This window comes from Macadamia integrifolia, unplaced genomic scaffold, assembly GCF_013358625.1.
Source record: "Macadamia integrifolia cultivar HAES 741 unplaced genomic scaffold, SCU_Mint_v3 scaffold1687, whole genome shotgun sequence".
NCBI classification, from domain to species: domain Eukaryota; kingdom Viridiplantae; phylum Streptophyta; class Magnoliopsida; order Proteales; family Proteaceae; genus Macadamia; species Macadamia integrifolia.
This window is the reverse complement of record NW_024868310.1, coordinates 22,387-48,761: the sequence shown is the minus strand read 5'-3', so window position 1 is coordinate 48,761 and position 26,375 is coordinate 22,387. Positions and strand designations below refer to the sequence as shown.

At 38.4% G+C, this 26,375-nt stretch overlaps 1 protein-coding gene and 1 non-coding gene across 2 annotated transcripts; one reads left to right on the top strand and one right to left on the bottom strand.

Moving 5' to 3' along the window:
* Positions 1-966: 966 nt before the first annotated feature.
* Positions 967-1,073, bottom strand: LOC122064576. Its single transcript, XR_006135760.1, has one exon. It is a non-coding gene; the product is annotated as a small nucleolar RNA R71 (small nucleolar RNA).
* A 3,158-nt stretch (positions 1,074-4,231) lies between these two features.
* LOC122064574 lies at positions 4,232-6,898 on the top strand. Its single transcript, XM_042628301.1, has 2 exons — positions 4,232-6,219; positions 6,547-6,898. Exons 1-2 carry the CDS (start codon positions 4,232-4,234, stop codon positions 6,896-6,898), a joined length of 2,340 nt encoding a protein of 779 aa, XP_042484235.1.
* The last annotated feature ends 19,477 nt before the right edge of the window (positions 6,899-26,375 follow it).

Genomic DNA, 26,375 nt, shown 5'->3' with positions numbered 1-26,375 from the left:
TATAAGTGATTATTCTTTTCGGGTCAGAAATAAAATAATGGATCAGAACTGAACCGAGATGCAGAACTAGCCCATCTGCAGTTATCCCAAGGGTATAAGGAATATTCTAAATGCCAACAATCGATGGATCACATCCTTAAGTGATTGAAGATCAGTACGCTTGCGGTTACATTTTAAAATCTCAAACAAGTTTTTGACGCTGTTGCCGGGGAGATAGTTACATGTTATTTTTTGCTTTCTTTTGGTAAATCGGAGGAAGAACAACTTACAATAATAGTTGTATCGGTGGAGGTCACCATGCCTCACAGTATGATAAAGATAGGTTTCGCCCTATAGCAGTACCTCAGGAATTGACCTGAGTAACCCCGGATCCCTACCGGTAAGCTCCTAAAAAGCCAAAAAAAATCATAAAAAAAAAAAATTTTTGGTATCCATTCCTTTGTGCTTCTCTTAATCTAGTTGTGGGTAGTTTTCTATTGCATGAGTATTAGGTGGGTACATAATACTAAGAATCGGTTAGAAAGAAGAGATCCAACAAGTAGTAACCCTATACTTTTGCTCTCTTTAGAACCTTTCAATATAGGAGACCAACATCAAAACCCTTCATGTAAATCTCTGAAAGATATGTTCTACCTTGCTAGAACTGCCCAACCTTCCTGTATAATTCTACCACAAGCCCAGGACAATAATTTTGAACTCAAATCTCAATACATCACTATGTTCCCTCACTTCTATGGGTTGACCTCTGAGGATGCATACCTATTTCTAAGGGAATTTGAAGAGGTATGTGTTCTAGTTAAGATCCAACAGCTTTCTGATGATGCTGTTAAGCTTAGATTTATCACTTTTGCATTAAAAGACCAAGCTAAGAAGTGGTTGTATGGGTTACCCACAAATTCCATAACCTCATGGGAACAGTTCACAATTGTCTCCTTAAGAAGTTTTTTCCCAACTCACAAGATCAATAAGCTTAGAAGTGCTATCCTTCAGTTTAGGCAAAAGCCTAGTGAGTCATTTTCCAAACTTATTGAGAGATTCAAGGATCTACTCCAAGAATGCCCTCACCATGGCCTAGACTTATGGCATTATATCAAATAATTTATGAGGGTATTGATTACCCAACTAAAAAAATGATAGAGTCTATGTGCCCTGAGGGATTTACATCCTTTACAGATGAAGGAAAGGCATGGGAATTCTTACTTGATATAGCTGACAAAACCCATGAGTGGGAATCAATCCAAGAGAGTGAAAGAACCATAGGAGGAAAAGGAGATTTTGTGGATGGGATAGTAGCTAAAGAAGCCCATTTGGATAACCTAATCAAGAGAATTGAGACTATTGTTCCTAGAGAGCCATCATCAGTCAATTTGGTTAAGATATGTGCTTGGTGCCAATCCCCTGGACATGTCATAGAAGAATGCCCCAACACTTATGAGGGCACTTCTAATGATAGTGTTAATGTTCATACAGTAACACCTACAATCCAGGATGGAGAAATCACCCAAATTTCTCTTGGAATCAGGGCAACCAAGCAGGGCCTTCTATTTTTCATAATCAAGGTCAACCTGGACCCCAAAGGCCTCCCTTTGCACAATAATCTTTTTTCCAAAATATTTTTTCTAGGTCAAATGCAGGACCTCAGGCTAGTTTTCTTAGGGCCCCTCTCCTATCATCTTATCAGCAACCCCCTAGGTTTACCAACACTGGAGAGGCAAGTAGAATAAGTGACTTGGAAAAAAATATGGCCCTCCTCATGACAAGCCATCAAAATCTTATGAGAGAAGTCACCCAAGTTGTCTCAATTATGCATGAAAGGGAGAAAGGAACTTTACCCAGTCAACCAAAGCCTAACCCTAGCCATTATCAGCCTGTTAGTTCACAAGCACTAACTAATGCACCACTGAATATAGTACAAGGTCAGACCCAACGAAGACTCTCTAATCAATGTAATGTTGTTTATACCCTTAGGAGTGGTAGAGAGTACCAACAGAGCATTCCTAAATCTTTCCCATCTATTACTCCTATTAATTCTCCTTCAGTTGAGGACACAAGTGTGCCTCTTGTTCCAGGTTCGTCTGATGAACCTAAAGATTCTTTTGAAATTAAAGATGATTTGGTTACGGAAATAAAAAATGATTCTTCTGAAAAAGAACAAATCCCTAACAGTCCTTATGTTCCTCCTGTCCCATTTCCTGATCACTTGATAAATAAAAAGAAAATTGCTTCCTTGGATAAAATTTTAGAAGTCTTCAAAAAGGTAGAAGTGAACATCCCTCTGTTGGATGCCATGTCCCAGATCCCCGCCTATGCAAAGGTACTGAAAGATTTGTGTACTCACAAACGTATTATTAGTGTGCCCAAAAAAGCATTCTTGACAGGTAACATTAGTTCCATAATTACTTAGCCTATAACAGTCAAGTATAAAGATCCAGGGAGCCCTACCACATCTTGTGTCATAGGCAACACCTATATTGAGCATGCCTTACTTAACCTTGGCGCAAGTGTGAATCTTTTACCTTACCATGTGTATAAGTAACTAGGATTGGGAGAATTGAAAGCCACTGGAACTACTCTTCAGTTAGCAGATAGGTCCATTAAGATTCCTAAAGGGATGGTTGAGGATGTCTTACTAAAGGTAGGGGAATTTATTTTCCCTATTGATTTCATTGTGTTAGATACTAAGCCCTTCTCAACCAAGGATGAGATCCCAATAATTCTGAGAAGACCATTCTTAGCTACCAGTAATGCATTAATCAATTGCTGGAATGGTTTCGTAAGGTTATCTTTTGGCAATCAAATTGTTGAGTTTAACATGTTTAGGATAGGCAAGCAACCACATATGAAAGAAGAGATCAATATGCTTGAGGATTTTTTAGATTTTTCTGATGATTTAATTACCAACTTTGATATTGATTTTGATTCAGAATTCCAAGAGTGTTTGAATGAGTTGAATGATGATAGTGAAAATTTCTTTTCTGAAGTCTTGAGTCTTCACACACCTATGGAGCCCTTAGGACCCCTTTCCAATTCCATTCCCAAACCTTCCATAGTTGAGCCCCCTAAGCTAGATCTTAAGGAGTTGCCATCTAATTTGAGGTATGCTTTCCTAGGGCCTGACCAAACTCTTCCTGTAATAATTTCTTCAAATTTGACTTCTAACCAAGAAGAGGAGTTACTTAAAGTGTTAAAAGACAATAAAGAAGCCCTAGATTAGACCATGGCTGATATCAAGGGTATAATCCCTTCTATTGTGCAACATCATATACATCTTATGGAGGATTCCAAACCATCCACGGAACCCCAAAGAAGAGCTAACCCAATGATGATGGAAGCCATTAAGAAAGAAATCCTAAAGTGCTTGGATCATGGAATAATTTATCCTATTTCTGACAACCAATGGGTAAGCCCAGTTCACGTAGTGCCTAAGAAGTCTGGGGTGACTGTAGTTCCCAATGCCAATAATAAACTAACTCTAACCTGTGTCCAATCAGGGTGGAGAGTGTGTATAGACTACAGGAAACTTAATATGGCAACCTGGAAGGACCACTTCCTATTGCCATTCATTGGCCAGATGTTAGAGAGGTTTACTGGACATGAATACTATTGTTTTCTTAATGGATATTCTGGCTATAACCAGATCCCAATTACTTTAGAAGACCAAAATAAGACCACTTTTACATGCCCATATGGAGCGTTTGCTTACAGACGTATGCCCTTTGGGCTTTGTAATGCCTCTGCTACGTTCCAACGACGCATGATGAGCATCTTTTCTGACATAGTTAAAAAATTCTTAGAAGTATTTATGGATGACTTTTCAATTCATGGGAATTCCTATTCTGAATATCTTCATCATCTTTCTCTAGTTTTGAAAAGATGCATATCTAAGAATTTGGTTTTGAATTAGGAGAAATGTCATTTTATGGTTAAATCTAGAATTGTTTTAGGCTATGTAATATCCAAGGAGGGAATTAAGGTAGATAGAGCCAAAGTGGATTTGATAGATAATTTATCACCTCCTCAATCTGTTAAGAATGTCCGATCTTTTCTAGGGCATGCAAGCTTCTACAGAAGGTTTATTAAGAACTTTCGTCAGTTAACCCGACCTCTCACTTCATTACTTGCCAAAGATCAAACTTTTGAGTTTTCTAAAGAGTTCCTAGAATCCTTCAAACAACTTTAGAAGGAGTTGACCAATGCTCCTTTTGAACTGATGTGTGATGCTGAGCCGATGATGGAAGTGCATGACTTTCCTAAGAGGTTTTTTAATAAAAATGGATTCGAAACTGAGTTCATTCATACTAAGAGAATGCAAAAAGTTCCTAATCTTTGGGTTATGTGGAAAAGAGGTCTCTCAAAGCCGACGGTTCTTTCTTCATCGGAGCAGCACATTTCTATGAGTTCTAGCTGGCAGAAAATTTTTTTTTCCCTGTCTGTAGTTCATGCTAAATGCTTCAAGCAAGCTAGAAGGGAGCTGTGGGTTAATTTGACTGCTTCATACCCGGGTCCAGGTATTCCATGGATGGTAATTGGAGACTTTAATGCCACCCTCCAGTCGCATGAGAAAAGAGGTCCAGGAGCTTTTAATATGGGATCGGAGGCTGATTTCACAGCAATGGTGGATGGATGTTCTTTAATTCAGGTTCCCTCCAAGGGCCGTAAATTCACCTGGACAAACAATAGGAGAAGAGGAAATGTAGTTGTTGTGCTGGATAGGACCTTTTGTAATGACTCTTGGTTCTCTACCCTTCATGATTGTCACCATGAAGTGATGTATACAGGGGCCTCTGATCATTCCCCTCTCCTTGTAACTTCGGAGTCTTTGGTAAGGCCAAATAACTACCCCTTTCGATTCCAACGATTTTGGACAGAAAATGAGAGCTTCATGAAAGTGGTTAAGGAATCATGGGATGAATGGATTAGTGGTTCAGCTATTTATGTTTTCAGTCAGAAAATTAAGCGGCTGAAAGGTGCGATTAGGCCATGGGCTAAACAAAATGTTCCGAACATTAACTTGGAATTGGAGGCTGCGCAGAAAGGGATGGAGGAAGTGCAGGGTGAGATTGAAATAAATGGGATGAATGGCCAGATTTTTTCCAGAGAAGCTGATGCAAAAACCAGGTTGCTGAAAGCGATGGAGAATCATGAAAAGCTCTGGGCTGAAAAGGCTAGAATGAGATGGAGAACCCAAGGAGATAGATGCTCAAAATTTTTTCATGTTAGTGCAAAAATTAGAAGGTTGAAAAACTCTATTCACACTTTGAAAAAGGAAGACAAGCAAATTATTTCTGACAATAGCCAATTGGAAGATTATGTTAGTGGGTTTTATGAGAACTTTCTTAAGGGTTCAGAAACTTCTGAGCACCTGGACTTGTTAGATTGCATCCCAAAGGTGCTCGATGACCATGATAGATGGAGGCTGGATGTCTTACCGAGCAATGCAGAAATTAAAGAGGCGGTTTGGGAGCTCGATCTTGAGAGTGCTCCAGGCCCAGATGGCTTCCCAGATAAATTCTATAGATCTTGCTGGGAAATTATTAATTTAGATGTTTGCAATGCAGTTCGAAGTTTCTTCAATGAAGGTAGAATGCCTAATGTTATTAATACTATTTTCCTAGTATTAATTCCAAAAGTGGAAGGGGCAATGAGCTTGGATAAATTTAGACCGTTATGTTTGGGGAATTTCTTTTGCAAAATTTTCTCTAAGATAATGGTGACTAGATTATCAGGGGTTTTGCATCGGCTAATTTCAAAAGAGCAGGGTGCTTTCCAGAAGGGGAAAATAATTCATTCAAATATCTCAGTGGTGTCTGAGCTAACAAATTTATTGTTTTCGACGGCTAGAGGAGGTGGAATGGGTTTGAAAATAGATATCCAAAAGGCTTATGACACGATGTCTTGGAGATTTATTTTTCAAGTTCTAATGAAATTTGGATTCTCAGAGAGATGGGTATTGTGGGTGCATCAAATGTTGGGTTCTACCAAAATTTCAGTTCTTAATGGTGGTCCGATAGGGTATTTCGGGGTGGAGAGGGGTTTGAGACAAGGGGACCCCTTGTCCCCCATGCTATTTATTCTAGCTGAAGAGGTGCTATGCAGAGGTCTCCAAAGGCTTGTAGTAGAGAAAAAGTTCAAGGTGCTTAATGGCCCTCGAGGGGTGATGACTCCAGCTCACAGTCTCTTTGCAGATGACATTTTCATATTTGGGAACGCCTCTCTCAGGTATGTTCGCCATTTAAAATTTTTTTTTGTGAAATATCAGGAGTTTGCTGGCCAGTGCATCAACCTAGAAAAAAGTAAGATTTTTCTAGGCCATATTTCTCCCCAGCGTAAGCAGGCCATTGTTGAGGAAATGGGTATTCCCCTATGCTCTTTTCCTACCAGATATCCGGGTGTATCAATTTTTAAGGGTAGGGTCAAAAAAGAATCGATTTTGCCTATTCTAGACAGGGCAAAGGATCGATTAGAGGGCTAGAAGGGAAGACTTTTATCGATGGCAGGAAGGGTGGAATTAGTGCGTTCTGTGATTCTTAGCATCCCAACTCACAGTTTTGCGGTCTACTGGTGGCCAAATTCTCTCATTAATACTCTTGAAAGATGGATGAGGAATTTTGTCTGGACAAGGGAAGTGGACAATGCAAAAAAAATTGTGATCAATTGGGACCAATGTTGTAAGCCTAAGGAGGAAGGGGGTCTTGGATTGAGGAGATTGAGGGACATAAACAAGACAATGCTATGTAAATCTGCCTGGAGAATTAAGACTGAAGAGTCTATGGCGAGCTCTTTTCTGAGGGCTAGATTCCTTGATAGGGAGGGTATCCCTAAGAAAGGATTTAGAAAATCCTCTATTTGGCCAGGTCTGAGGAAAATATGGGATTACATATCTTCTAAAGAGAGATGAGTGGTGGGAGATGGAAAAAAAATAAATTTCTGGAAGCATATCTGGGTACGGCAAGGCGCCATTAAAGAGAGTGAGATGCTGGAAGGTATTGATATATCTGTGCTGGATGGGAATGTTAGCCGATTCATTGTGAATTTCAACTGGAATTTTCCTCAGATGAACTCTAATTTTATGAGGAACATAATAAACGAGGTGAAGAAAATTAACATTCCTACTTATAAATGTGAAGATAGGAGGATCTGGTCCCTTTCTCATGATGGCGAATTTTGCTTCAAATCAACTTGGGAGGATATAAGAGTGAAAAACTCAACAGTTTCCTGGGCTTCTATCATATGGGGTAAAAAGCAGCAACCTCGGGTCTCCACTCTAGCATGGAGGGTGATTAATGGAAAGGTCCCTACTGATGATGTGGTAAAAAAGAAAGCAATCCCCCTGGCGTCTAGATGTGTCCTATGTAATTCAAATGAGGAAGTTTTAGAGCATATATTCATAAGATGCCCTTTCTCTGCGGAGATCTGGAGGCTTCTTTGTGATGCTTTCAATGTGTGTTGGGGCAGCCAGGGCTCTCTGCTCGAGCTTGCTCAATGGTGGAAGTAAAAGTTGAAACTAGTTTGCTGCAAGGAGGCGTGGAATATGAGTTTCGCCATTGTGTTGGATCATTTATGGAGGGAGAGAAATGCAAGGCTTTTTGAAAATAAATATCAGTCAAGCAGGTATGTTCTAATGATGGTTCTTAAGGACATAAGATGAAACAAGCCAAGATCTAGAGGCGAGATTAATTCCATCGCAGATTTGCAGTGCAGCAGCCACCTAGGCATTCAGATACAGGGAGTGGGGCACAGAGAAATTTTGGAGGTTTTCTGGTGTAAACCTCCAATGTTCTGGAAAAAATTAAACTTTGATGGCAGCTCTATGGGAAATCCAGGTCTGGCTGGAGCAGGAGGTATATTTCGGGACCATCACGGCAGGGTCATGGGCTCTTATAAAAAATATATGGGTATTACTGGAGTATTTGAAGCGGAGGTGGAGGGTCTGATGGAGGGGTTGCTACGAGCAAAGGTCATGAACATCACTTGTTTATGGGTGGAGTCAGACTCTAGCTCGGTTGTGCTAGCGATTCAACAAAGAAAAATTCCATGGTATGCTCTCCAACGATGGATGTATCTTAAGCCGTTCCTTGACAATATCAGCTGGAAGATATCTCATAATTTCAGGGAAGGGAACTCGGGTGATAATGTGGTCCTTCCCTCCCATATTCTTGATCTATTGCAAAGGGATTCAGATGGGAGGCCTCATTTTTGGTTTAATTAGTGCTTCTTTTTCCTCCTGCTGATGGCCATGCCGAAGGTGGGAGGGTAGAGTTAGCTAGGCTCTTTTCTTTGAATCTGTTTTATTGTGTGGCTTTTATTTTCTTTTCTCTGATCATTTAATGAAATAATCTTTTAGCAAAAAAAAAATAATCCACTTCTCCATGATCTTGATGAGCTCAGATCGCCACCAGTATACAGAGAAGCTATGCATGGGTATGCCCGTCATCACAGTTCTAGTGAGCCCCACTCTACCTGCCATAGAGAGCAGCCTTCCCTTCCAACCCACAAGTCTTGCTTTGACTTTGTCCTTCACAGGGAGGAGTAATTCTTTCTTAACTCTACCTTTGAAAATTTCCACACTCAAATACTTAGTGGGCAAACTACAAATTGGGATTCCCATCGTCTCTCCTATTACAAGCTTTCTAGCAACAGAGATGTTCCCTAAAAACACATTGCTCCTCTCCAAGCTGATGTGTTGACCTGAGCATTCTTCATACATAATTAAGAAGGATTTAAGATTCCTGATGTACCTTATAGATGCATTGGTGAATATGAATATGTCATCGGCGAACAAACATATGACTAGGGATAGGCATCCCATGAGGGCTATTTATGGGTTTGATTTTCTTCTCTTGAATTATCATATTGAGCCCTCTACACAGGACCTCTTCAGCCAAAACAAATAAGAGAGGAGATAAGGGGTCACCTTGCCTCAGCCCTCGACCGACATTAAAGAAACCCACCGGTCCTTCGTTCAGAAGAATGGAGATTTTTGTAGAATCCAACAACTGATGAACCCATCCAATCCAGGTTTCAGAGAATCCAAATTTCCTCATGACTGAGAATAGAAAGCTCCAATCAATTGTGTCAAAGGCCTTCTTGATGTCAATTTTAACACCCATCCCTCCTCTCGTCGCAGTCGACATCATATTAGCTAGCTCCGAAGCCAAGTAGATATTTGTATGAATAACTTTTCCCCTTTGGAAGGCCCCTTGCTCGTGCGAAATAATTCTCGGAAGGAAGCTTGCTAGTCTCATGGCAAGAGTTTTAGAAATTATTTTGCAAATAAAATTTCCCATACACAAGGGGCGGAATTTATCCAAAGAGTCAACCCCTTCAGTCTTTGGAATAAGTAAGAGAAAATTATTGTTGATCCCCTGAGGCATGATTCCAGAAATAAAGAAGCAGCGAATAGCGTTGCAAACATCAGATGCTATAATATCCCAACAGTGCTTGAAGAACTCACCAGGGAACCCATCTGGGCCGGAGAGCTAGCAAGATCAAGGCTCCAAACCGCCTCTTTGATCTCCAAATTTGAAGGCATTCTATCTAAAATGGCTCTATCTCGCTGCACTAATTAGCAGGGGATGGAGTCAAGGATCGAGGGATGCCCAGACACAGGCGCTGCGTTGTGAAAATTAGTGAAAAAGTCCACCATATAGTGTTCCAGGTCTGATCGCTCCGATATGATAGCGCCATCATCTGTCTTTAAGCATCTAATAGTATTTTTAATTCTTCGCATCTTCGCCGAGAGGTGGAAGAATTTAGTACATCTGTCCCTAAGCTTCTTCCATCGAATCCTCGATTTTTCAGCACACATTTTTTCATAGTTCTCCATTGCCTTTAAATACCTTGTTTTGGCATCCGCCTCTTGAGCAAATAAAAAATCATCAAGGCCATCTTCATCAATTTTCTTTTGGACCTCCTCTATCTCCTTTTTTGCTTGTTCAAGCTCTATATTGAAATTCGGAAATTCATTTTTTGCCCAAAGCTTTAGGGCGCCCTTAAGTCTTTTAAGCTTCTCTACAACCCTATATAAGTTGGTGCTAAGAGTCCAGCCGCTTCATGAAGCACTTACCACAGATAGAAAATCCTTGTGTTCCACCCAGTGTCTATGAAATCTTAAGGGGCAATTATTAGGTTTTTGGCCGGGAACCGAAGAAATAAAATTTGGCACATGATCTGAGCCAATTTTCTGGAGAACCTGCTGAACTCCCTCGTGAAAAAATTCAACCCAGGCGTTATTGCAAAAGCTTCTATTCAGTCTAGCCAAGACATTCCCTCTCCTCCTATTATTGGTCCAAGTGAACCTGCTTCCCTGAGAAGGAAGGGCCATGAGATCTCAAGAGTCCACCATAGCACCAAATTTAGCTGTCGTCCCCATATTAAAGGCTCCAGGACCTCTCTTTTCATTTGAAGCTAAGATGGCATTGAAATCACCAACTACAAGCCAAGGTGTATTCTGAGCAGGCGCAGAGGCAGCCAGGGAGGCCCAGAGTTCTCTTCTTCTAGCTCGAAAGCAGTTCGCATGGACGACAGAGACTCTAATAATTTTTTGGTGCCATTCTAGAGAGATGGTTATATGCTAGTCGGTCGCAGACACAATGTCCGGTCTTCTAATATTTCTTTTCCACATCAGCCACAGGTTTGGAACTTTGTCTGATCTGTTATTATGGATAAAGTTGATATCAAATCCCAGCCTATTAAAGAAAAGCTTAGGGAAGGCGATGACATCAACCATAGGTTCTGCTAAGATGCACATTCATGGATTACCTTTTTGAGAGGCCAATACGGCCAGACTTTCTCTGAGCTTGCGTCGCAATGCTCGTAGATAATCCCTTCTTCTTCTTCCTTCGCATCACTTGACTGAGACTAGCCTCTTCAATTCCTGCGGCGTTCACCTCTCTGTGGTGAATGATTACATTACCACCAACCACTTGGGAGGCAGGGATGGCTATAATAGATTGAGAGGTATCGCGAACTGTGTCGCGGTGGTCTTCGTGCATCTTAGCAACATAGATAGACTGCCCAGAACTGGAGAGTCCTACTGATCGCTGACTTGCATCCATCGCTCCATCCTTTTCAGGGGTATCCTACCCGTACTCCAATTCATTTGCAGAACCAGATTCAGAATGCCCCTCTTTTACAAGGAATTCAGCCGGATTGCCTTCCATATTTGATCCTTGATGGATGGGGAGGACGATCTCAACATTGCCATGTGTCCTCCCCTCATTTGACTCTAGGATATTATCTTCCAAGCCGTTTCTTCTCAAGTTGGAAAGGGAATCATGCCCTACGGAATCTAGATTCCTTCCAACTTGGGAAGATCTTCTCTCCACCGTCTGGCCCCTCTCCTCCCTGCCGAAAATCGTGTCAGCCACTTCAACTCCGGCAATGGCGTCCTGGTTTGTCGCATCAGGAATAGCTTCTCCCTGCTTAGTCCTGGCTGCCTCCATCGCTATCTTCTCCCTATAGTTTTGGACATAGTGTCCAACCTTCCTGCAATAACCACATCGAGCCATCCCAACTTTGTAGACAATGGTTTGTTTAAACTAGAAGACCTTCTGGGTTCCTGGTTTCAGTCTCTCCACTTGAGTTTCATCCAATCTCTTTCCATTAATCTCTACCTCCACTTGGACACAGGCAAAATTCCCCATCGCAGCGCTCTGGGTTCGTCTGTCTAAAGCCACAGGCCTGCCCACCATCTTTGCCATTGAGAGAAGGATTTGCTCATGCCAGTATTCCAGAGGCAGGTCCGGGATTCGAATCCATACGAGCTTCGTCGTAGCATTCTTCGCGTGGACGTCAAAATCAGGTGTCCATCTTTGAAATCTGATGAATTGTCCCCCAAATTTAGGGGGGCTCCTCCGCCACATAGTAGACATGTCTCCTTCTAGTTCAAATTGAAATAAAATGAAACCCCTACCCATTGGCGCCATTCTGATTTGGCCCTTTAGGTTCCAGTTCTTAGCCTCTTGTCTAATATTATTTATCGATATCATTCGAAAGTTAGCTCTTTCGATCAACGCAAAACGAAATCTGGAGAGCAGCTCTTCATAAGCATCCTGGGGAATCACTATTTTGGTACAAGAGCCTGCATGGATAGGTTCAGGTAGCGAATCGACATCAGGTAGAGATCTACCCACCACAGTTGCAAAGGTCTTCCTGCCCGACGGTTCTCCTCCTTCGCCTGAGACTGGCAGCACTGTCGATCCCACAGCAGCCTCCGCCCTGACCGGCCTTGCATCTATCCTAGGGATTGGTTTCAGAAAATCCGTGATGAGGCCTTGTCTAAAGCGCCCTCCATCCGGATCCTGACCATCACCCAACAATTCTGCAGTGGAATCCCCATTCCTCACATCATTCTCCATCAGGCTTGACGAGTGTTCCTTTTGCCAAGCTTTCACTTCGATGTATTACTTCACTTCATGTTGTCTCCTCATTATCTATTCCATTCCCACGCTCTTCTCTTAGATACCTAATTTAGAAGAAGGATGCCAAAATCCGTCTCATTAGGAGGGTTTTACTTTTGCAAGAGTTTGATTTGGAAATTTAGGATAAGAAAGGAGTTGAAAACCTAGTTGTAGACCATTTATCCCGGCTTCCCAATTCCTTGACTGTCGATTCTCCAGTCAATGAGAACTTTTCAGATGAACAATTATTTACAATGTCCAGTGAACCATGGTTTGCTGACATTGTTAACTTCTTAGTTTCAGGTGTGATTTTGGATCATTGGTCCACCCAAGATAAGTAAAGATTTCATTCCTGAGTTAAGCAATTTTTCTGGGATGATCCTTATTTGTTTAAGATATATCTAGATTAGATTATTCGACGATGTGTTCCTGATCATAAGAAACATTCTATTCTCTCTTTTTGCCATGATTATGCATGTGGTGGACACTTTGGACCTAAGAAGACTACAGCAAAGGTTCTCCAATTCGGATTTTATTGGCCCACTCTTTTTAGAGATGCTTTTGATTTTTACAAGGCTTATCCTGCCTGCCAATCTTTTAACTGTATCAATAAGAGGAACATGATGCCTCTCAACCCTATTTTGGTAGTTGAGATCTTTGATGTATAGGCATCGATTTCATGAGACCATTCCCTAATTCCTTTAGGAATTTGTACATACTTCTGGCTGTTGATTACGTTTCTAAACGGATAGAGGCCATACCTTGTAAATCTAATGACCACAAAGTAGTGGTCCAGTTTCTCAAAGAGAACATTTTTTCCCATTTTGGTGCACCACGTGCGATAATTAGTGATATGGGTACTCATTTTTGTAATCGGCCTTTTGAGGCCTTAATGAAAAAGTATGGGATCACCCATAAGTTATCTACCCCTTATCACCCCCAAACTAGTGGCTAAGTGGAGGTGTCTAATAGGTAGATCAAACAAATCTTGGAGAAAACTGTTAATCCCAACCGTAAGGATTGGTCCTTTAGGCTCATTGATGCCTTGTGGGCCCATCGGACTGCATTCAAGACTGACTTTGGCCAGTCTCCCTACCGTTTGGTGTATGAGAAAGCTTGTCACTTACCAGTTGAGTTAGAGCATAAGGCTTTTTGGGCCATCAAGAAGCTCAACTTTGATTTATCTGATATGGGAATTCATCGTAGGCTCCAACTATCTGAGTTGGAGGAACTTAGGAATAATGGCTATAAAAGTTCTAGGATTTATAAGGAAAAGACTAAAGCTTTCCATGATCAGTACATTCTACGCAAATATTTTGTATTTGGTGATAAGGTCTTATTGTACAACTCTCGATTGCATCTTTTCCCTGGTAAGCTTAGATCTCGATGGGATGGCCCGTTTATTGTCCATAATGTATATCTCCATGGGGTTGTGGAGATTTTGAATCCAGAAATAGGGATAATTTCAAAAGTTAATGGTCAGTGTTTGAAACCGTTCCTCAAGTTTCCTAATACTGGTAGTGAAGAGGTCATGGATCTCCATGAACCTCTTTACACTGATGACTAACTATCAATCAGGTATGACCGCCTTGCATTGTCTTCGCTTTTAATTTTTTTCATGCATTGAGGACATTGCATGACTTAAGTGTAGGGGAGAGAAACCAGTTTTTGCTTTTTCCACTTTGTTTTATTTGTTTTTGTTTTTGTATTTTTTTTTTTTTTTTTTTTTTTTTTTTTTTTTTTTTGAGCTTGCTAAAGGATGAAGTCCTACTTTGGCTTTTGACTAATAATCATACCATTCGGTTGCTTGATGTATGAAAATAAAAGTTTTGATTAAGGTACCAATTTTGAACGATTAAAACCCTGTTGAGAAGAAAGAAACAAGCATGTGTCTTCAGATGGGACTTTCTTTTGAAAAATAAGAGACTCATATTTTATGGTGTTGGACCATATGTAAGTCTGTGTGTTACTTGTACTTTTGATTTGGAGTTGAGACCTTCTTTTTAATTTACCATGAGTTGACATATACATAATTTTAAATGAAATGTGAAATGTGGTATAAAGAATAATAAGAGTTGATTCCCTTGGAACTAGACAGGTTATTGTGCCTCAGGAAGCATGGTGTCTTGACCGAAATTCCTTGAGAGGAAACTTTTGAAGGAACTCTAACATCATTGTCTTTGTGGGCATATGCAAAAAACGAAGCTACATAGTAACTTGGGTGTCTGGTGTTTGCTCCACCATGTCATTCAGGCCAAAAGTAGTGGAGTAGAATAGAGTTTATTAAGCAAAAAAAGGAGAAAAAAAATGTTCAAATGTCATTAGTGCTTGGAAATATGTTTTGGTAAAAAACACTCCAACATATGCTCTCTTGGGAACTCTAGTAATGTAGGTGCAGGTGCAATCATGAGAGATCATAACGGCAGGTGTCTCTGGTCTTGTAGCATATATTTGGAGATTAAAGAAAATTATAAAGCAGAATTAGAAGGTCTAATGCATGGGCTCATGAAAGCAAAACAGTTAGCTATTCCATTCCTCTGGGTAGAATCAGATTCAGCTGCTCTGGTTATGTCAGTTCATCAGGGAAAAATTCCATGGATGGCTATGCAGAGATGGAACCATCTAAGGCAATACCTGGGAAGTATTACATGGAAAATCACTCACAACTATAGAGAAAGGGACTCGGTGGCAGACTTCCTAGCCAAGAAAGCTGCAAAATCAAGATGTTCGACAATCAATGACGTCTTTTCAGCCCATATCTCTAATATGATGGCGAGAGATGAATCTTCTAGATCCTCGTATAGATTTATATAGTGAGCGGCCCTAGGTCCTACTGATGGCTATGCCGAAGGTGGGGCCCGTGGCATGCTCTGTGATTTGTATGTTGATTGCTGGTTTTTTTTCTTCTTTCTCAATAAATTATCCATTTGGCAAAAAAAAAAAAAAAGGAAGAGATGAGGTGAGTTCCAAATTAAGAAATATGCTAGTACCTGGAATTGATAAAGGATAATAAAATTTCAAGTGTGGGGGTCCCTTGTAAGAGAAATTATCTTTGCTCCGGATGGGTATGGGCCTTACCTTTAGCAAAGGTTGGGATTTGTTTATTCTGAATTTTGGGTGTATATTCACTGCAAATACCCACAAGACACAACTCATCCACTAGGGGTGACCTAGGGGTTTAAAGGCTTGTTGCACATGCTTAGTGCAAACGTGATTCCTACGAAAGTGAGTTAGGTTTTTTGTTTTTATTCTTTTTCTTTTTGTTTTGCTCGAGGACTAGCAAAGTCTAAGTGTGGGGGAATTCTGATGAGCACATTTATCTATGAAATCTATATAGTAAACATGCATTTTACATATTTAGAATGGATCTACCTTAGGTTTTACTCTCTTTTTGTAGGTTTTATATTTTTAAGGCCTTAAGGACTATCGGGTGTTATATCTCCAATTTTACACGTAAAGAGGTCCTATTTCTTTTCATGGTTGTGAAGAAGATGAAATTCTGAGCAAGATGAAATGTTTAATTGCAAGTACACATTCGTTTGGTCAACCGTACAAGTGATTATTCTTTTCAGGTCAGAAAAAGAATAATTGATCAGAACTGAACCGAGATGCAGAACCAGCCCATCTGCAGTTGTCACAAGGGTATAAGGAATATTCTAAATACCAACAAGGATCGATGGACCACATTTTTAAGTGATTGAAGATTCGTATTTGCTAACAACAACTACCTAGCGTAGTTGGTGAGTTGTGGTGTGCAAAATCCCTTGCTTATTAGGAGGTCTCAAGTTCGAACCTCTTACCTGCCATTTTGTTGAGGTTTTTATTTTAGAAGATTTTCTCTCTCCTACTCATCACTCAAAGGAGGTCAACCAAAGGGTTTCTTACGCAAGAGGAGAGAGAAATAAGGAAATAAATAGAAAAATAGAAAAAAAGGGGAAAAAAATCATCCAAGATGCTGCCCAAGTTTGAAGAAGAGAGAGAAAAAAAAAGAAGGAAAAATGAAGCAAAATCATTGGAGATTCCCTACTTCCTATAATTCTCTATCTTCTCTCTCCTCCACCTCCACCTCATCAACAAGCTAAAAAAAAATCTTTTTTTTTAGAAGTTAAAATCATTAGCTTCCCTCCCCCATTCTCTATATAATAGAATTAACACAAGGGGATGAGGCACTTCATTCTTCTTCTAGGGTTTTTTCTTAGTTGCTCTATCTCTTTCTCTAGCTCTAGTTCTAGGTTTATGCTTTAAACACTTTTGTAAGTTCTTTTATTCAATTAATGCAAGCACTTTTTTTTTTGATTCAGTCTTTTATTTTTATTGTTTAAACAATTGAAGTTGTAATTTTTAAGTTCTAGTTCTAGTTCTAGGCTTCGTTCTAGGTGACAAGAACAAGCTATGAAGCATATCTTTCAAGTTCAATTTTTTTTCTTCAGATTTGTTTTCTCTAGTACTAGAAATTTCAGATTTGGTTTATTCCAGATCTGGTTTTTAGTACTGGTACTATCTCAAATCGATCAAGTTTTTAGTTCAAGAGTTGAAGTTCAAGTAAATAGGCTCCTTCAGTAGTCTTCTCTCCCCCCTCTCATTCCCTCCTCTGATTATCCTTTCTTTCTTAATTTAGGATTTTAATTTCAGTCATTACATTATTGCTATCTCTTTCCCCCAAGGTTCATGGCTAGTGTATGTGTTGGCTTTGCCCCTCCTAGCCATAGAACCATCAATTTATTGCTTTTATTTTAATTGTCTCCCTTTCCCTAAAGCCAAGTAGAGTAACCCTTGTAAGAGTGGCTCTCTGGTCAACTAGGGAAGCTCATATTATGATGCATCCCTCGGGCTAAGTAGAGAAACCTACTTGCGAGTCTCTCTCTAGCTTTATCCCCTTTCTTTTACTTTAGTTTTATTTCAGCATTTTTTTCCTTTATTGTTTTTTTTTTTTTAATTACGTGGGTTGTTTATTTTCAGTTATTTATTTATTTAATTTTAATTGCATGGCTTGCGTCTTTAAATTCTTAGATGACGAATGGTTAGGACGTTATTTTAGATATATATGTTTAGGAGGGTAATTAGAATTAAATCACAATCATTAATTGGTTCACTTTCGCATTATTAAAAGAAGCAAAAAAATAAAGTGGCTGCTCTCCCTGTGTTCGACCCGTAGCTACACTGATCCGTACGCTTGCGGTTACATTTTAAAATCTAAAACATTTTTCTTTGAGGTAGTTTGTGAGGTAAATTTCCTACAATGAATGAGTCTTTAACCAGTGAAATTTCTAGATCATTAATAACAAAAAATGATTTCTTCCTCTAGGCAAGTAGAATTCTACAATATGTGTTGCATTCACAAGTCACCCGACATTGTTTTGTAAAGGCTGCATCACAATGGCATTCCTTGTACACAACTTTGTAGCTTTGGGTTGACCTAAAGCAAGACCACAATGATGCAGCTGGACAGAAAATCAGATCAAACCAATATGAATAGGGTGGAATTGATCTCTTCTCACATGAAATGACCTCAGCTCTCTAACATACGATATTGTTTTTTCGGTTCGTCATCGATGTGTTCCTCTATACCACTTGTGATAACCCTCTTCCTAATTGTGATAACACTTGGAATCCCTCCTAGTAGTAACATGCTGAAGTGAGGACCATGAATTTCTATCCTTGGTAAATCACTGAGAGTAGAGATGAAGTTGTCACTTATATTTGGATCAACTGCTCTTAAAATATGATAGCATTGCTAATCAAATCATGAGCTAAATCTAGTTTAGCTTACAAGATGGAAAGGTGAGTCTCCCTTCTTACCTGATAAAGCCCACTCTAATAACTTTCAAGTGCTATGATGGTTAGAATAAATAAGCTTATGTTTCTTTGAAGGAGTCAAAAAGAAAGAGATTTTGGAAATTGTCTGAAGGATATATTGGTTTTGGTATTTTGATCATATGCTACCCTAGCCAAAGACAACTGCAGAAAGTTGGTTCCGGGTCCATGATTTCAACCCTCAAAAGTGCCGCTTGTAACACTCCACAGTCCACAGTAGACAGAATGTTTTGTGTTTCATGGGAGGTCTGGTAACCCCTGGTTTAATATGTTCTGTTAGATCAAAGGCCAAAAATTGGATCTTATATCAATTGATCTAGTATCTATTAATATACAGTGTGTGTACAGGTTGGACTAATTTATTTTTACGTCATTGCAGGTTTATAAATTAACTCAAATTTTAAGAACATAAGCTGTTCTGCTTTGCCAAGTGAATTTGCAGTGTAAATGCTTTTGTAACATGAACACTTGGTCCCTTTGCTAGTTCACTCTTTGATTTTGTCCTTGAGCCAGGTCTGAAAGTTGCAAAGATATGACTCACAACAAATTTGTACTGCGCAAGTCACCCTGTACTCAGCAATCAAGCAACTGTTCCCCTAAGTCAAGGCAACGGTGCTCTACGATTGTTTCAACCACCAAGAGAGAGTGGTTGTAGGTAAGCTCAACCACCGGGGGAGAGTGTGCTACAATTAACTTACTCTCTACTGGCTCATCCGTTGCTTGGTGGTGGATGATAGACAAAAAAAAGCGATCAAGGGGCTTTATGATTGGAGAAAGGGAAGGGACGTGGTTGGTGTGTCACTGGGTCGGTGGGGGAACCCTAGGAAGGGGGGATAACCCACTGAATTCACATAAGAAATCGTCAACATGAATACAAACGAAATCTTGAATTGCATATAGAAACAAAATGAACCACTTCTATTCTTGGAATTGAGGTATATGAAGAATGGATTTTTGGTCCCTTTCATCCAGTGGTTAAGACATCATATTTTCATGTCAAAGACATGGGTTCGATTACTGTAAGGGATAGGTACTCATTCCCGGCGGATGGTATCATTGCTGAATGATCGCTTGCTATTTGGCTGGAAAAGATGGTCTGAAAGCTTCCTCTTTCCCACCAAGCAAGTAAAAGATCATCATTTCTCTTAGTAATGGACTTCCTTGAATTCTTCCTTAGCCTTAGATGTCATTCCATAAATTCTCGAACCTCCGATAGAAAGAATCTCCATGCATGTGTTCTTTTTCTCCTCCCCTCAACCACGCATTTCTTTCGTTTGCCTGCTTTTGGCCGTTTTTGTTAGGAGTACCTGTCAAGTATTTGTCTTGAAAGTTATTAGATTGTATGTTCACTAGATTGTAAAGTGTATGACGATCAGCCATTTTGAGACCTGTTATTTTATTTATTTATTTTTTTCACTTTCATAGATAGGATTTGTGTTACCTATATGAAAAAAAAAAAAGGGCTTGTATTACCTTTTAAAATATTCTAGGCAAAACCTGCCACCACTCAATTATTGCTGTTAAACCACATAAATTTTTACTAGGCTGAATTTAAATTCATTAATAAACCACCAATGACAGCAACAGAACCAAAATAAGGAGGAGAACAGAAAGCTCCTTCTGTACATCATAAGGGAGTCATTGATCCAGTTGGAGCAAGTCACACTTGGGGGCATCACAACATTAAGCCCAACAACTTCAATGGCCAAATTAACTAACCCATACATTGCATACTCGGGATTCCCACGAACCCTTGCAGCAAGTGGGCCCAGCTCAATAGCATTGGTACATTCAAGACCATAATCCTTGCAGAGCTTAGCAATGTCTTCAGTGATTCCAACACCCACAAAAGAGATACCAAGATCGATACTAAGTTCTTCAGGTACTCAGGGACTACATTAAGGTAACAAAGCTGTATAATCAAGCATCGACTGCCTATACAAAGCTGCACTATTGAAGCCCTTTGGCCTGAGTTGGGGTTCCACTCCACGTCCAGTCCACAGATAGGTTTGTATTGGCTGTAGAAAGTGTCCTCAGCTCGCGACCATAAGTGTCGAGCTCGTCTTAACCATAAAACCTCCACCGTCTATCATGTAAGGCTGCGTTTGATAACGCTTTTGTTTCAGAAACGACGTTTCTGAAACAAAAATGAAAATTTCAGTTTCTGTGTCAAAATGCTTGTTTATTTATTTATTTTTTGAACGAAACTGTGACAAAACTACCTTTTGTCGTTCCGTCAATTCTCGTTTCTACCAATTTTTTTTTCACTGTTTTGTTAAAAAAAAAAGAAAAAAGAAACACACCATAAATACACCAAACGCTTTATTCCGTTTTTTCATTTCCATAGAGCGAAAAAACTTTAAAAACATTTTTCTGGAACGTTACCAAATATCTTTTGGACACTAGAAGAAGATGAGATTACTACTTTTCAATGTTTAAGCTGAAAGCATAGATGCATACACTTGACAGGCTATGTATATAGAGAGATTGGGCTATGTCTACTAGTCACTAAATTTCACATTTCCAAGTCTCTCTCTCTCTCTCTCTCTCTATTACATTATATTTCATGTAGCGTTATTTAAGGAGGTTGTTACTATTGGAATTATGAAAGGTGCTAGTTTCTACCTTTTTGTTTTTTTGTTTTTGTTTTTGTTTTTGTTTTTGTTTTTGTTTTTTGTTTTTGTTTTTTGTTTTTGTTTTTGTTTTTGGATTTTGTTTTTTGTTTTTTTGTTTTTTTTGCCATGCATTCGTTTTGAGATTTGAGATCAGAAGCGTGATGATTCCTGTGGTTCAAATCCAAATTGTAAGACACTGATCCTGTTCTCCAGGCCCTATACCTGGACAAAATTATTCCCCTACCCTAGAATTGGGGCCAGTTTAAACATTAAATTTGGCTTCATTAATGGGATAATGAAGCCATGATTCCATTAAATTTGGCTTATTTAATGGTGTCAATCCATAAGGTTTCGGTTTTTTAATTCGATTTTGTTTCGATGCAGGAGATAAAGATGAGAAACCAAAACCGTATGGTATTCAGTATTGAGAGTTAAAATGCATTTTCAAAACAAAAAACATATGGAGCCATTTCAGTTTCGATGCTTTTTTTTATTTGGTTTAATAAATTGTTCTTTATTCAATCTTAATAAGGAATAGTTGTTACAGTTTTTACTTGATTTGAAAATTCAGATATTGAGATATATCATATATAATTAGGGAGCAAGAATGCTGTCTGTTTAGTTTTCTGCACTCCTAGACACAATTTGGTGTGGAAAGACCCAGCTGCCCCCACGCGAGCTGGGTATTTAATAAGAATACACATGTATAACAATCACATGCACTGTTGTCTTCCATTATTGCTTATTAAATTCTTATTAAAAAAAAATCTTATTAAATTAACCATCCGAATCCAAATATTGGGAGACACATATATAATATATGAAATACAAAATATATCATACTATCATACATATTATATAAGTGCTTGCACTCATATTTCGTGGCTAATCTTTTGTTAGAGTATTTTATCTTTCTGGTTCTTCTTGTTTATTTAAATTTCTTAAATTTAATATTTTTTATTTTGTTTTTTTGGGTGCCCATAGATTTTTTTTTTTTAAATTAGAACCTATTTTCTAAATTCTCTCTCCTCACTTTCCTAATTTCGTTTAATTCTTTTTTAAACAAATGTTTTCTTTATTTGTCTCACACCTTCCCCTCTCATCGCCCTCCTCACACTATCATCTATATGTTTATGTCAAAAAGAAGAAAATCTATATTTTCTAAATTCGCTCCTCAACTGCTTTCTGAATTTTGTTTAGCATTTTTCCCCCTTAATAAAACTAATTTCGTTTGGTTTCTTTCTCAATAGTATGTCTTTTATTTCTTTCCAAATTTACGATGTAACACTTCCTTTCTATAATCTCTCTCTCTCTTCTCTCTCTCTCTCTCTCTCAACTCTTCTTCTTCCTCTCTCTTCTTTATCAATAATAAATCTTTTATTTATTTTTCAAATTTAAGATATGTGATATCCTTTCTATAATCACGCACTCTCTCTCTCTCTATATCAAATTTAAGATAGGTTCTCTCTCTCGTTTCAAACTATTGATCAACATCGTCAACGCCGCCCAGACCTACATTGTCAACGGTTGCACCAGTCTCTTCCCCATAGTCGGTGCCATCCTTGCCGACTCCCTTTTTGGCTACTTCTCCGTCGTCATCTTCTCTTCTTTTGTCTCTCATTTGGTAATAGTGTTAATTAATTACCACAGTTAACTCTCAATCATATATCTTGTTGTTTTATCTCGTATCAATGTATGCACTAATGCACTTGGAGGCTATAATTCTGTTAACTTTAACGGCGACACTACACTCCTTAAGCACTTCACAGGGAGAGACACCGTCAAGGCTTCAACTAGGGATTCTATACAGTGCCTTAACGCTGGGGTCCATTGGGATTGGGGGCTCACGCTACACAATGGCAACGATAGATGCGGATCAGTTGGAGAAGCTAAAGGATCAGGGGGTCTTCTTCAACTGGTTTTTCTTCACTCTCTACGTTGCTTCAGTCATCAGCTACACGGCCATCGTCTATGTAGAGGATATCGTTGGGTGGGGTTGGGGGTTAGGGTTATCGGTCGCCATTAATGCCATCGGTTTGGCCGTTTTCGGTAATGTCGGGGTGTGAAGACAAAGGGGAGCCCTTTCATAAGCTTGGCTAGGGTTGTAGTCACAACCATTTGGAAGTGGAAGTTGGTAGCATTAGTGTCTTCCCAAACCCAGCAAAGCCAGTATGCTTCTTACTACTATGGCAAAACTGAGGCTGGGAAGTTGCCTTCTTCAGCTTCTACTCCAATCTTCAGGCATCAACATGGTTCCTTTTAATGAAGGTTCCAGTGAGGCTGCTCTTTTTCTTTAACCAAGAAGCTCAAACAATTCAAAAAGTAAGGAGTGTATTGCCGTCACTCTCATAAATATCTCTTTCTCCTGTTTCTTTTTTCTTCTTCGTTTTATTGTTCTCTCTCTGCTATAATTAAATTAATTTTTTTTTTTCATTAAAGGCCTCCGAGGAAGACCAAAAAGAGAGGGATTTTTGTTTTTTTGACCTAATTTGTCTCTGCATTTTGCAATCAACAAACGCTCCTATTGATATCCTTGAAGTTGTAGCATACATCCCCAAGGCCATAAGTATCTCTATCTGGCTTTCTTTTCCTCTTTTATTTTTTCCTCTTATTTTCAATGTTTTCTCTCTTTTAATTTAATTTTGTTTATTTTTTATTTATTTATTATTATTAAAGATCTCCAAGGAAGACCAAAAAGAGGGATTTTTTTAAGGATCCAAGCAAAGAGTCTAGAATGACGCCCTAATGCAGTAATCACTTTAGGCACATTAATTAGAATGACAATTATATTAAGTGATTCATTGGAATGAAAAGTTTTCTGTAAACTTCTGTTTTTTGGTGAATTGTGGATTCAACCTTGCGTCTTTTTTTAATATACCCAAAACTTTCTCCCGTGATTCGCAGTAAGCTTTGTAAGATTACTTATTTACTTATTATTCTCGTTTCATCTATTGCTGTAGTCATTGAATTGTTTTGCATAACTTATCAATATGTGGCATGTGGATCTCCCTTTTGTGATTTACAAGTGACCTTACTTATATCCAAGGGATGAGAAAAAAAAAATCTGATTGGTCAATGCCTAAAAATGGATGTATTGGAGCTTTTCATTTCAGTATTAATAATTGTTCACACACATGTTACAACTAATTTATTTAAATTTATTCAGCCTTCTCCGACCACTTTTGAAGAGGTGTTTCGGTGCATGTTTGATTACATTGATAGACTCTTTGTGATGGTGCAGCCACGGAAGCTTCTGTACATCGCTATATATTGGTGACTTTCATCATTGGGTGCTTCTGACTTTTATGCTGATAATATATGTTATCTAATATGCTTGTTAGTAATTATTTTAAAACAACTGTAGATGGTGTAGCTGTTAGAATATTTCTATGTGGGCTCATATTAATTGGGTTTTTGTGCTTTAATAAAATTATGCTAATTATTTGGTCTAATTAAGTGAGGCATACGGACTTTAATTTGTTTAATATGGGCTTGCTTGTGGGTTTTAGTTAACCATTGGACTTATGATGAGTGGGTTAATTAGGAAACTTTATAAATAGAGAGCTAGGTCCCTCCTCTAACTCTAATCTTATTCACAATTGGAGAGAGAGGGAAAAAGATAAAGAGATAAGGTTTCTTGTGGCTTCCTTCTTTGTGCGTTCAGGTTCCTCATCTAGCCAATGCTCATAGGGGAATAGAGGAGAAGTACCTTGCTAAGTCGATCAGAAGGTTTTCTGTTGCACTTTACTTTACTATGGATCCCAAACAAGGTATGCTTTTATTGTTTATAGTTTTTATCCCATTGTTCTTGGTGTTCTTAATCTATTTATGATGATCTATGGGTCTAAGGTTTATATCTTGTGAGAGATTTTAATCCTACATCTAATATCAGAGCCACCATAGATTAGGTTTAGAACCATAATTATGTTTATAAGGGATAGATTAAAATTTCTGGATTGAATCCATAGATTATGGGTGATTAGGTTTAAAACCCTAATTAAAACTCTAATCAAATTTATAAGTGATGGATTATAGTTTTTTGATTGGATCCATAAATTAAAGATGATTAGTATTTTTAAGTTCTAATCGATTATGAATGATTATTTTTGAAACCTTAATTGATTAGGGATGATTATTTTGAAATCCTAATTGATTAGGAATGATTATTTTGAAACCCTAATTGATTAAACATTATTAGGTTTGAAACCCTAATCAATAAGGATTGTTAGGTTTAAAATCTTAATTATTGATGATGAATAATACCCATGATACTATTCATGGGATTAAAAGTAAAGGAAAAAATATCCTAATGGATGATTAAAGTATTAAACAATGTTATTAGCATCTAATGTAATTTTAGGGACAATTTTTAGCTATTTTTCTTCAAGTCTAAAATTACATATTATTTGGTTTGATGTGAGTGATATTAATTATGTCCCGGTATGAGAGAGTTTTATAAATTTGATTAAGTTGTAGCCATCAAAGTAGTTTTCTTGATCGAATTTGTGGAATATCGATCTTATACAGTAGTGGGATGTCTTTAGATTTAATGCATGGTCATACACCCAAATGAGGTAATTGTGTGTTAGTACTTAGAGGGTCACATATATAGCATATGATTGAAAATTGACTAACCCAAATAGTTTGTACACCCAAAGGTGAAAGTCTATCAAATGTTAGAATATGTTTTCATGATCGCTGATATACGGAGGGTTCTGCAATTGCATGTTATGAATTCAGCCCTAAAGTGTTTACATAATGATATTTGTAAACTCTCAAGTGGTGTACTTATATCTTTTTAAGTTACATTGTACTCATATTATGCTAATGATATACATTGTTTATTTTTAAATCACCTTTTCTGTCAAGAATAATATGGTTACTATTGAGATTCGTACTGTGTCCAATAGAAATGGAAAAAGGATGTATTATTTTCTATGGCAACGGCAGATGTTCACACATCCCTTATTAAAAACCAGCGCATCTAACTGATCAGAGCACTGATGATGAAAAATTGGTGTATGTTGAATGAGTAAAGAGTAATCGCATATATTTACTATTCATGAAGAGGTCGATCAAAGATCACCTAAAAAGTGGTTTGTCTGCTAATTATACTGCTAAAGAGATGATGAATGCAGTAGCACTCGGATATAAAGTCTCATCAAATACTGCAATAGGAACTCTTCTGCAGAAACTTTTTAATTTGAAGTATGATGGTTCTGGAGGTATTAAGGACTATATCATTCGGATGGTGGATTACCAAACCAAACTCAAAGCCTTAAATATTTCTCTTCCTGATCCTTACATGGTCCATCAAGCCTTAAATACCCTTCCTTCTGAATTTGGGATCATCAAAACCAATTATAACACCCAAGATGAAACCTGAACTATTAATGACTTGATCTCTAGAGTTGTTATTGAGGAAGAAAAATTAAAGGAGAAAACCTACACAGCCTTGTTTGTTTCTAGCTCCAGTTTTCATAAAGGTAAAAAGTTTAAATCTCATACTAATAAAGATGCTCAGGAAATCAATAAGGAGTCCGGT

Excerpts from the sequence above, each read along its gene's own strand:
- LOC122064574 (XM_042628301.1), top strand. The coding sequence starts at position 4,232 with ATGGAAGTGCATGACTTTCCTAAGAGGTTTTTTAATAAAAATGGATTC. Across the intron at positions 6,220-6,546 it reads TTTGGGAACGCCTCTCTCAG|TTTTGCGGTCTACTGGTGGC; the intron begins GTATGTTCGCCA and ends CCCAACTCACAG.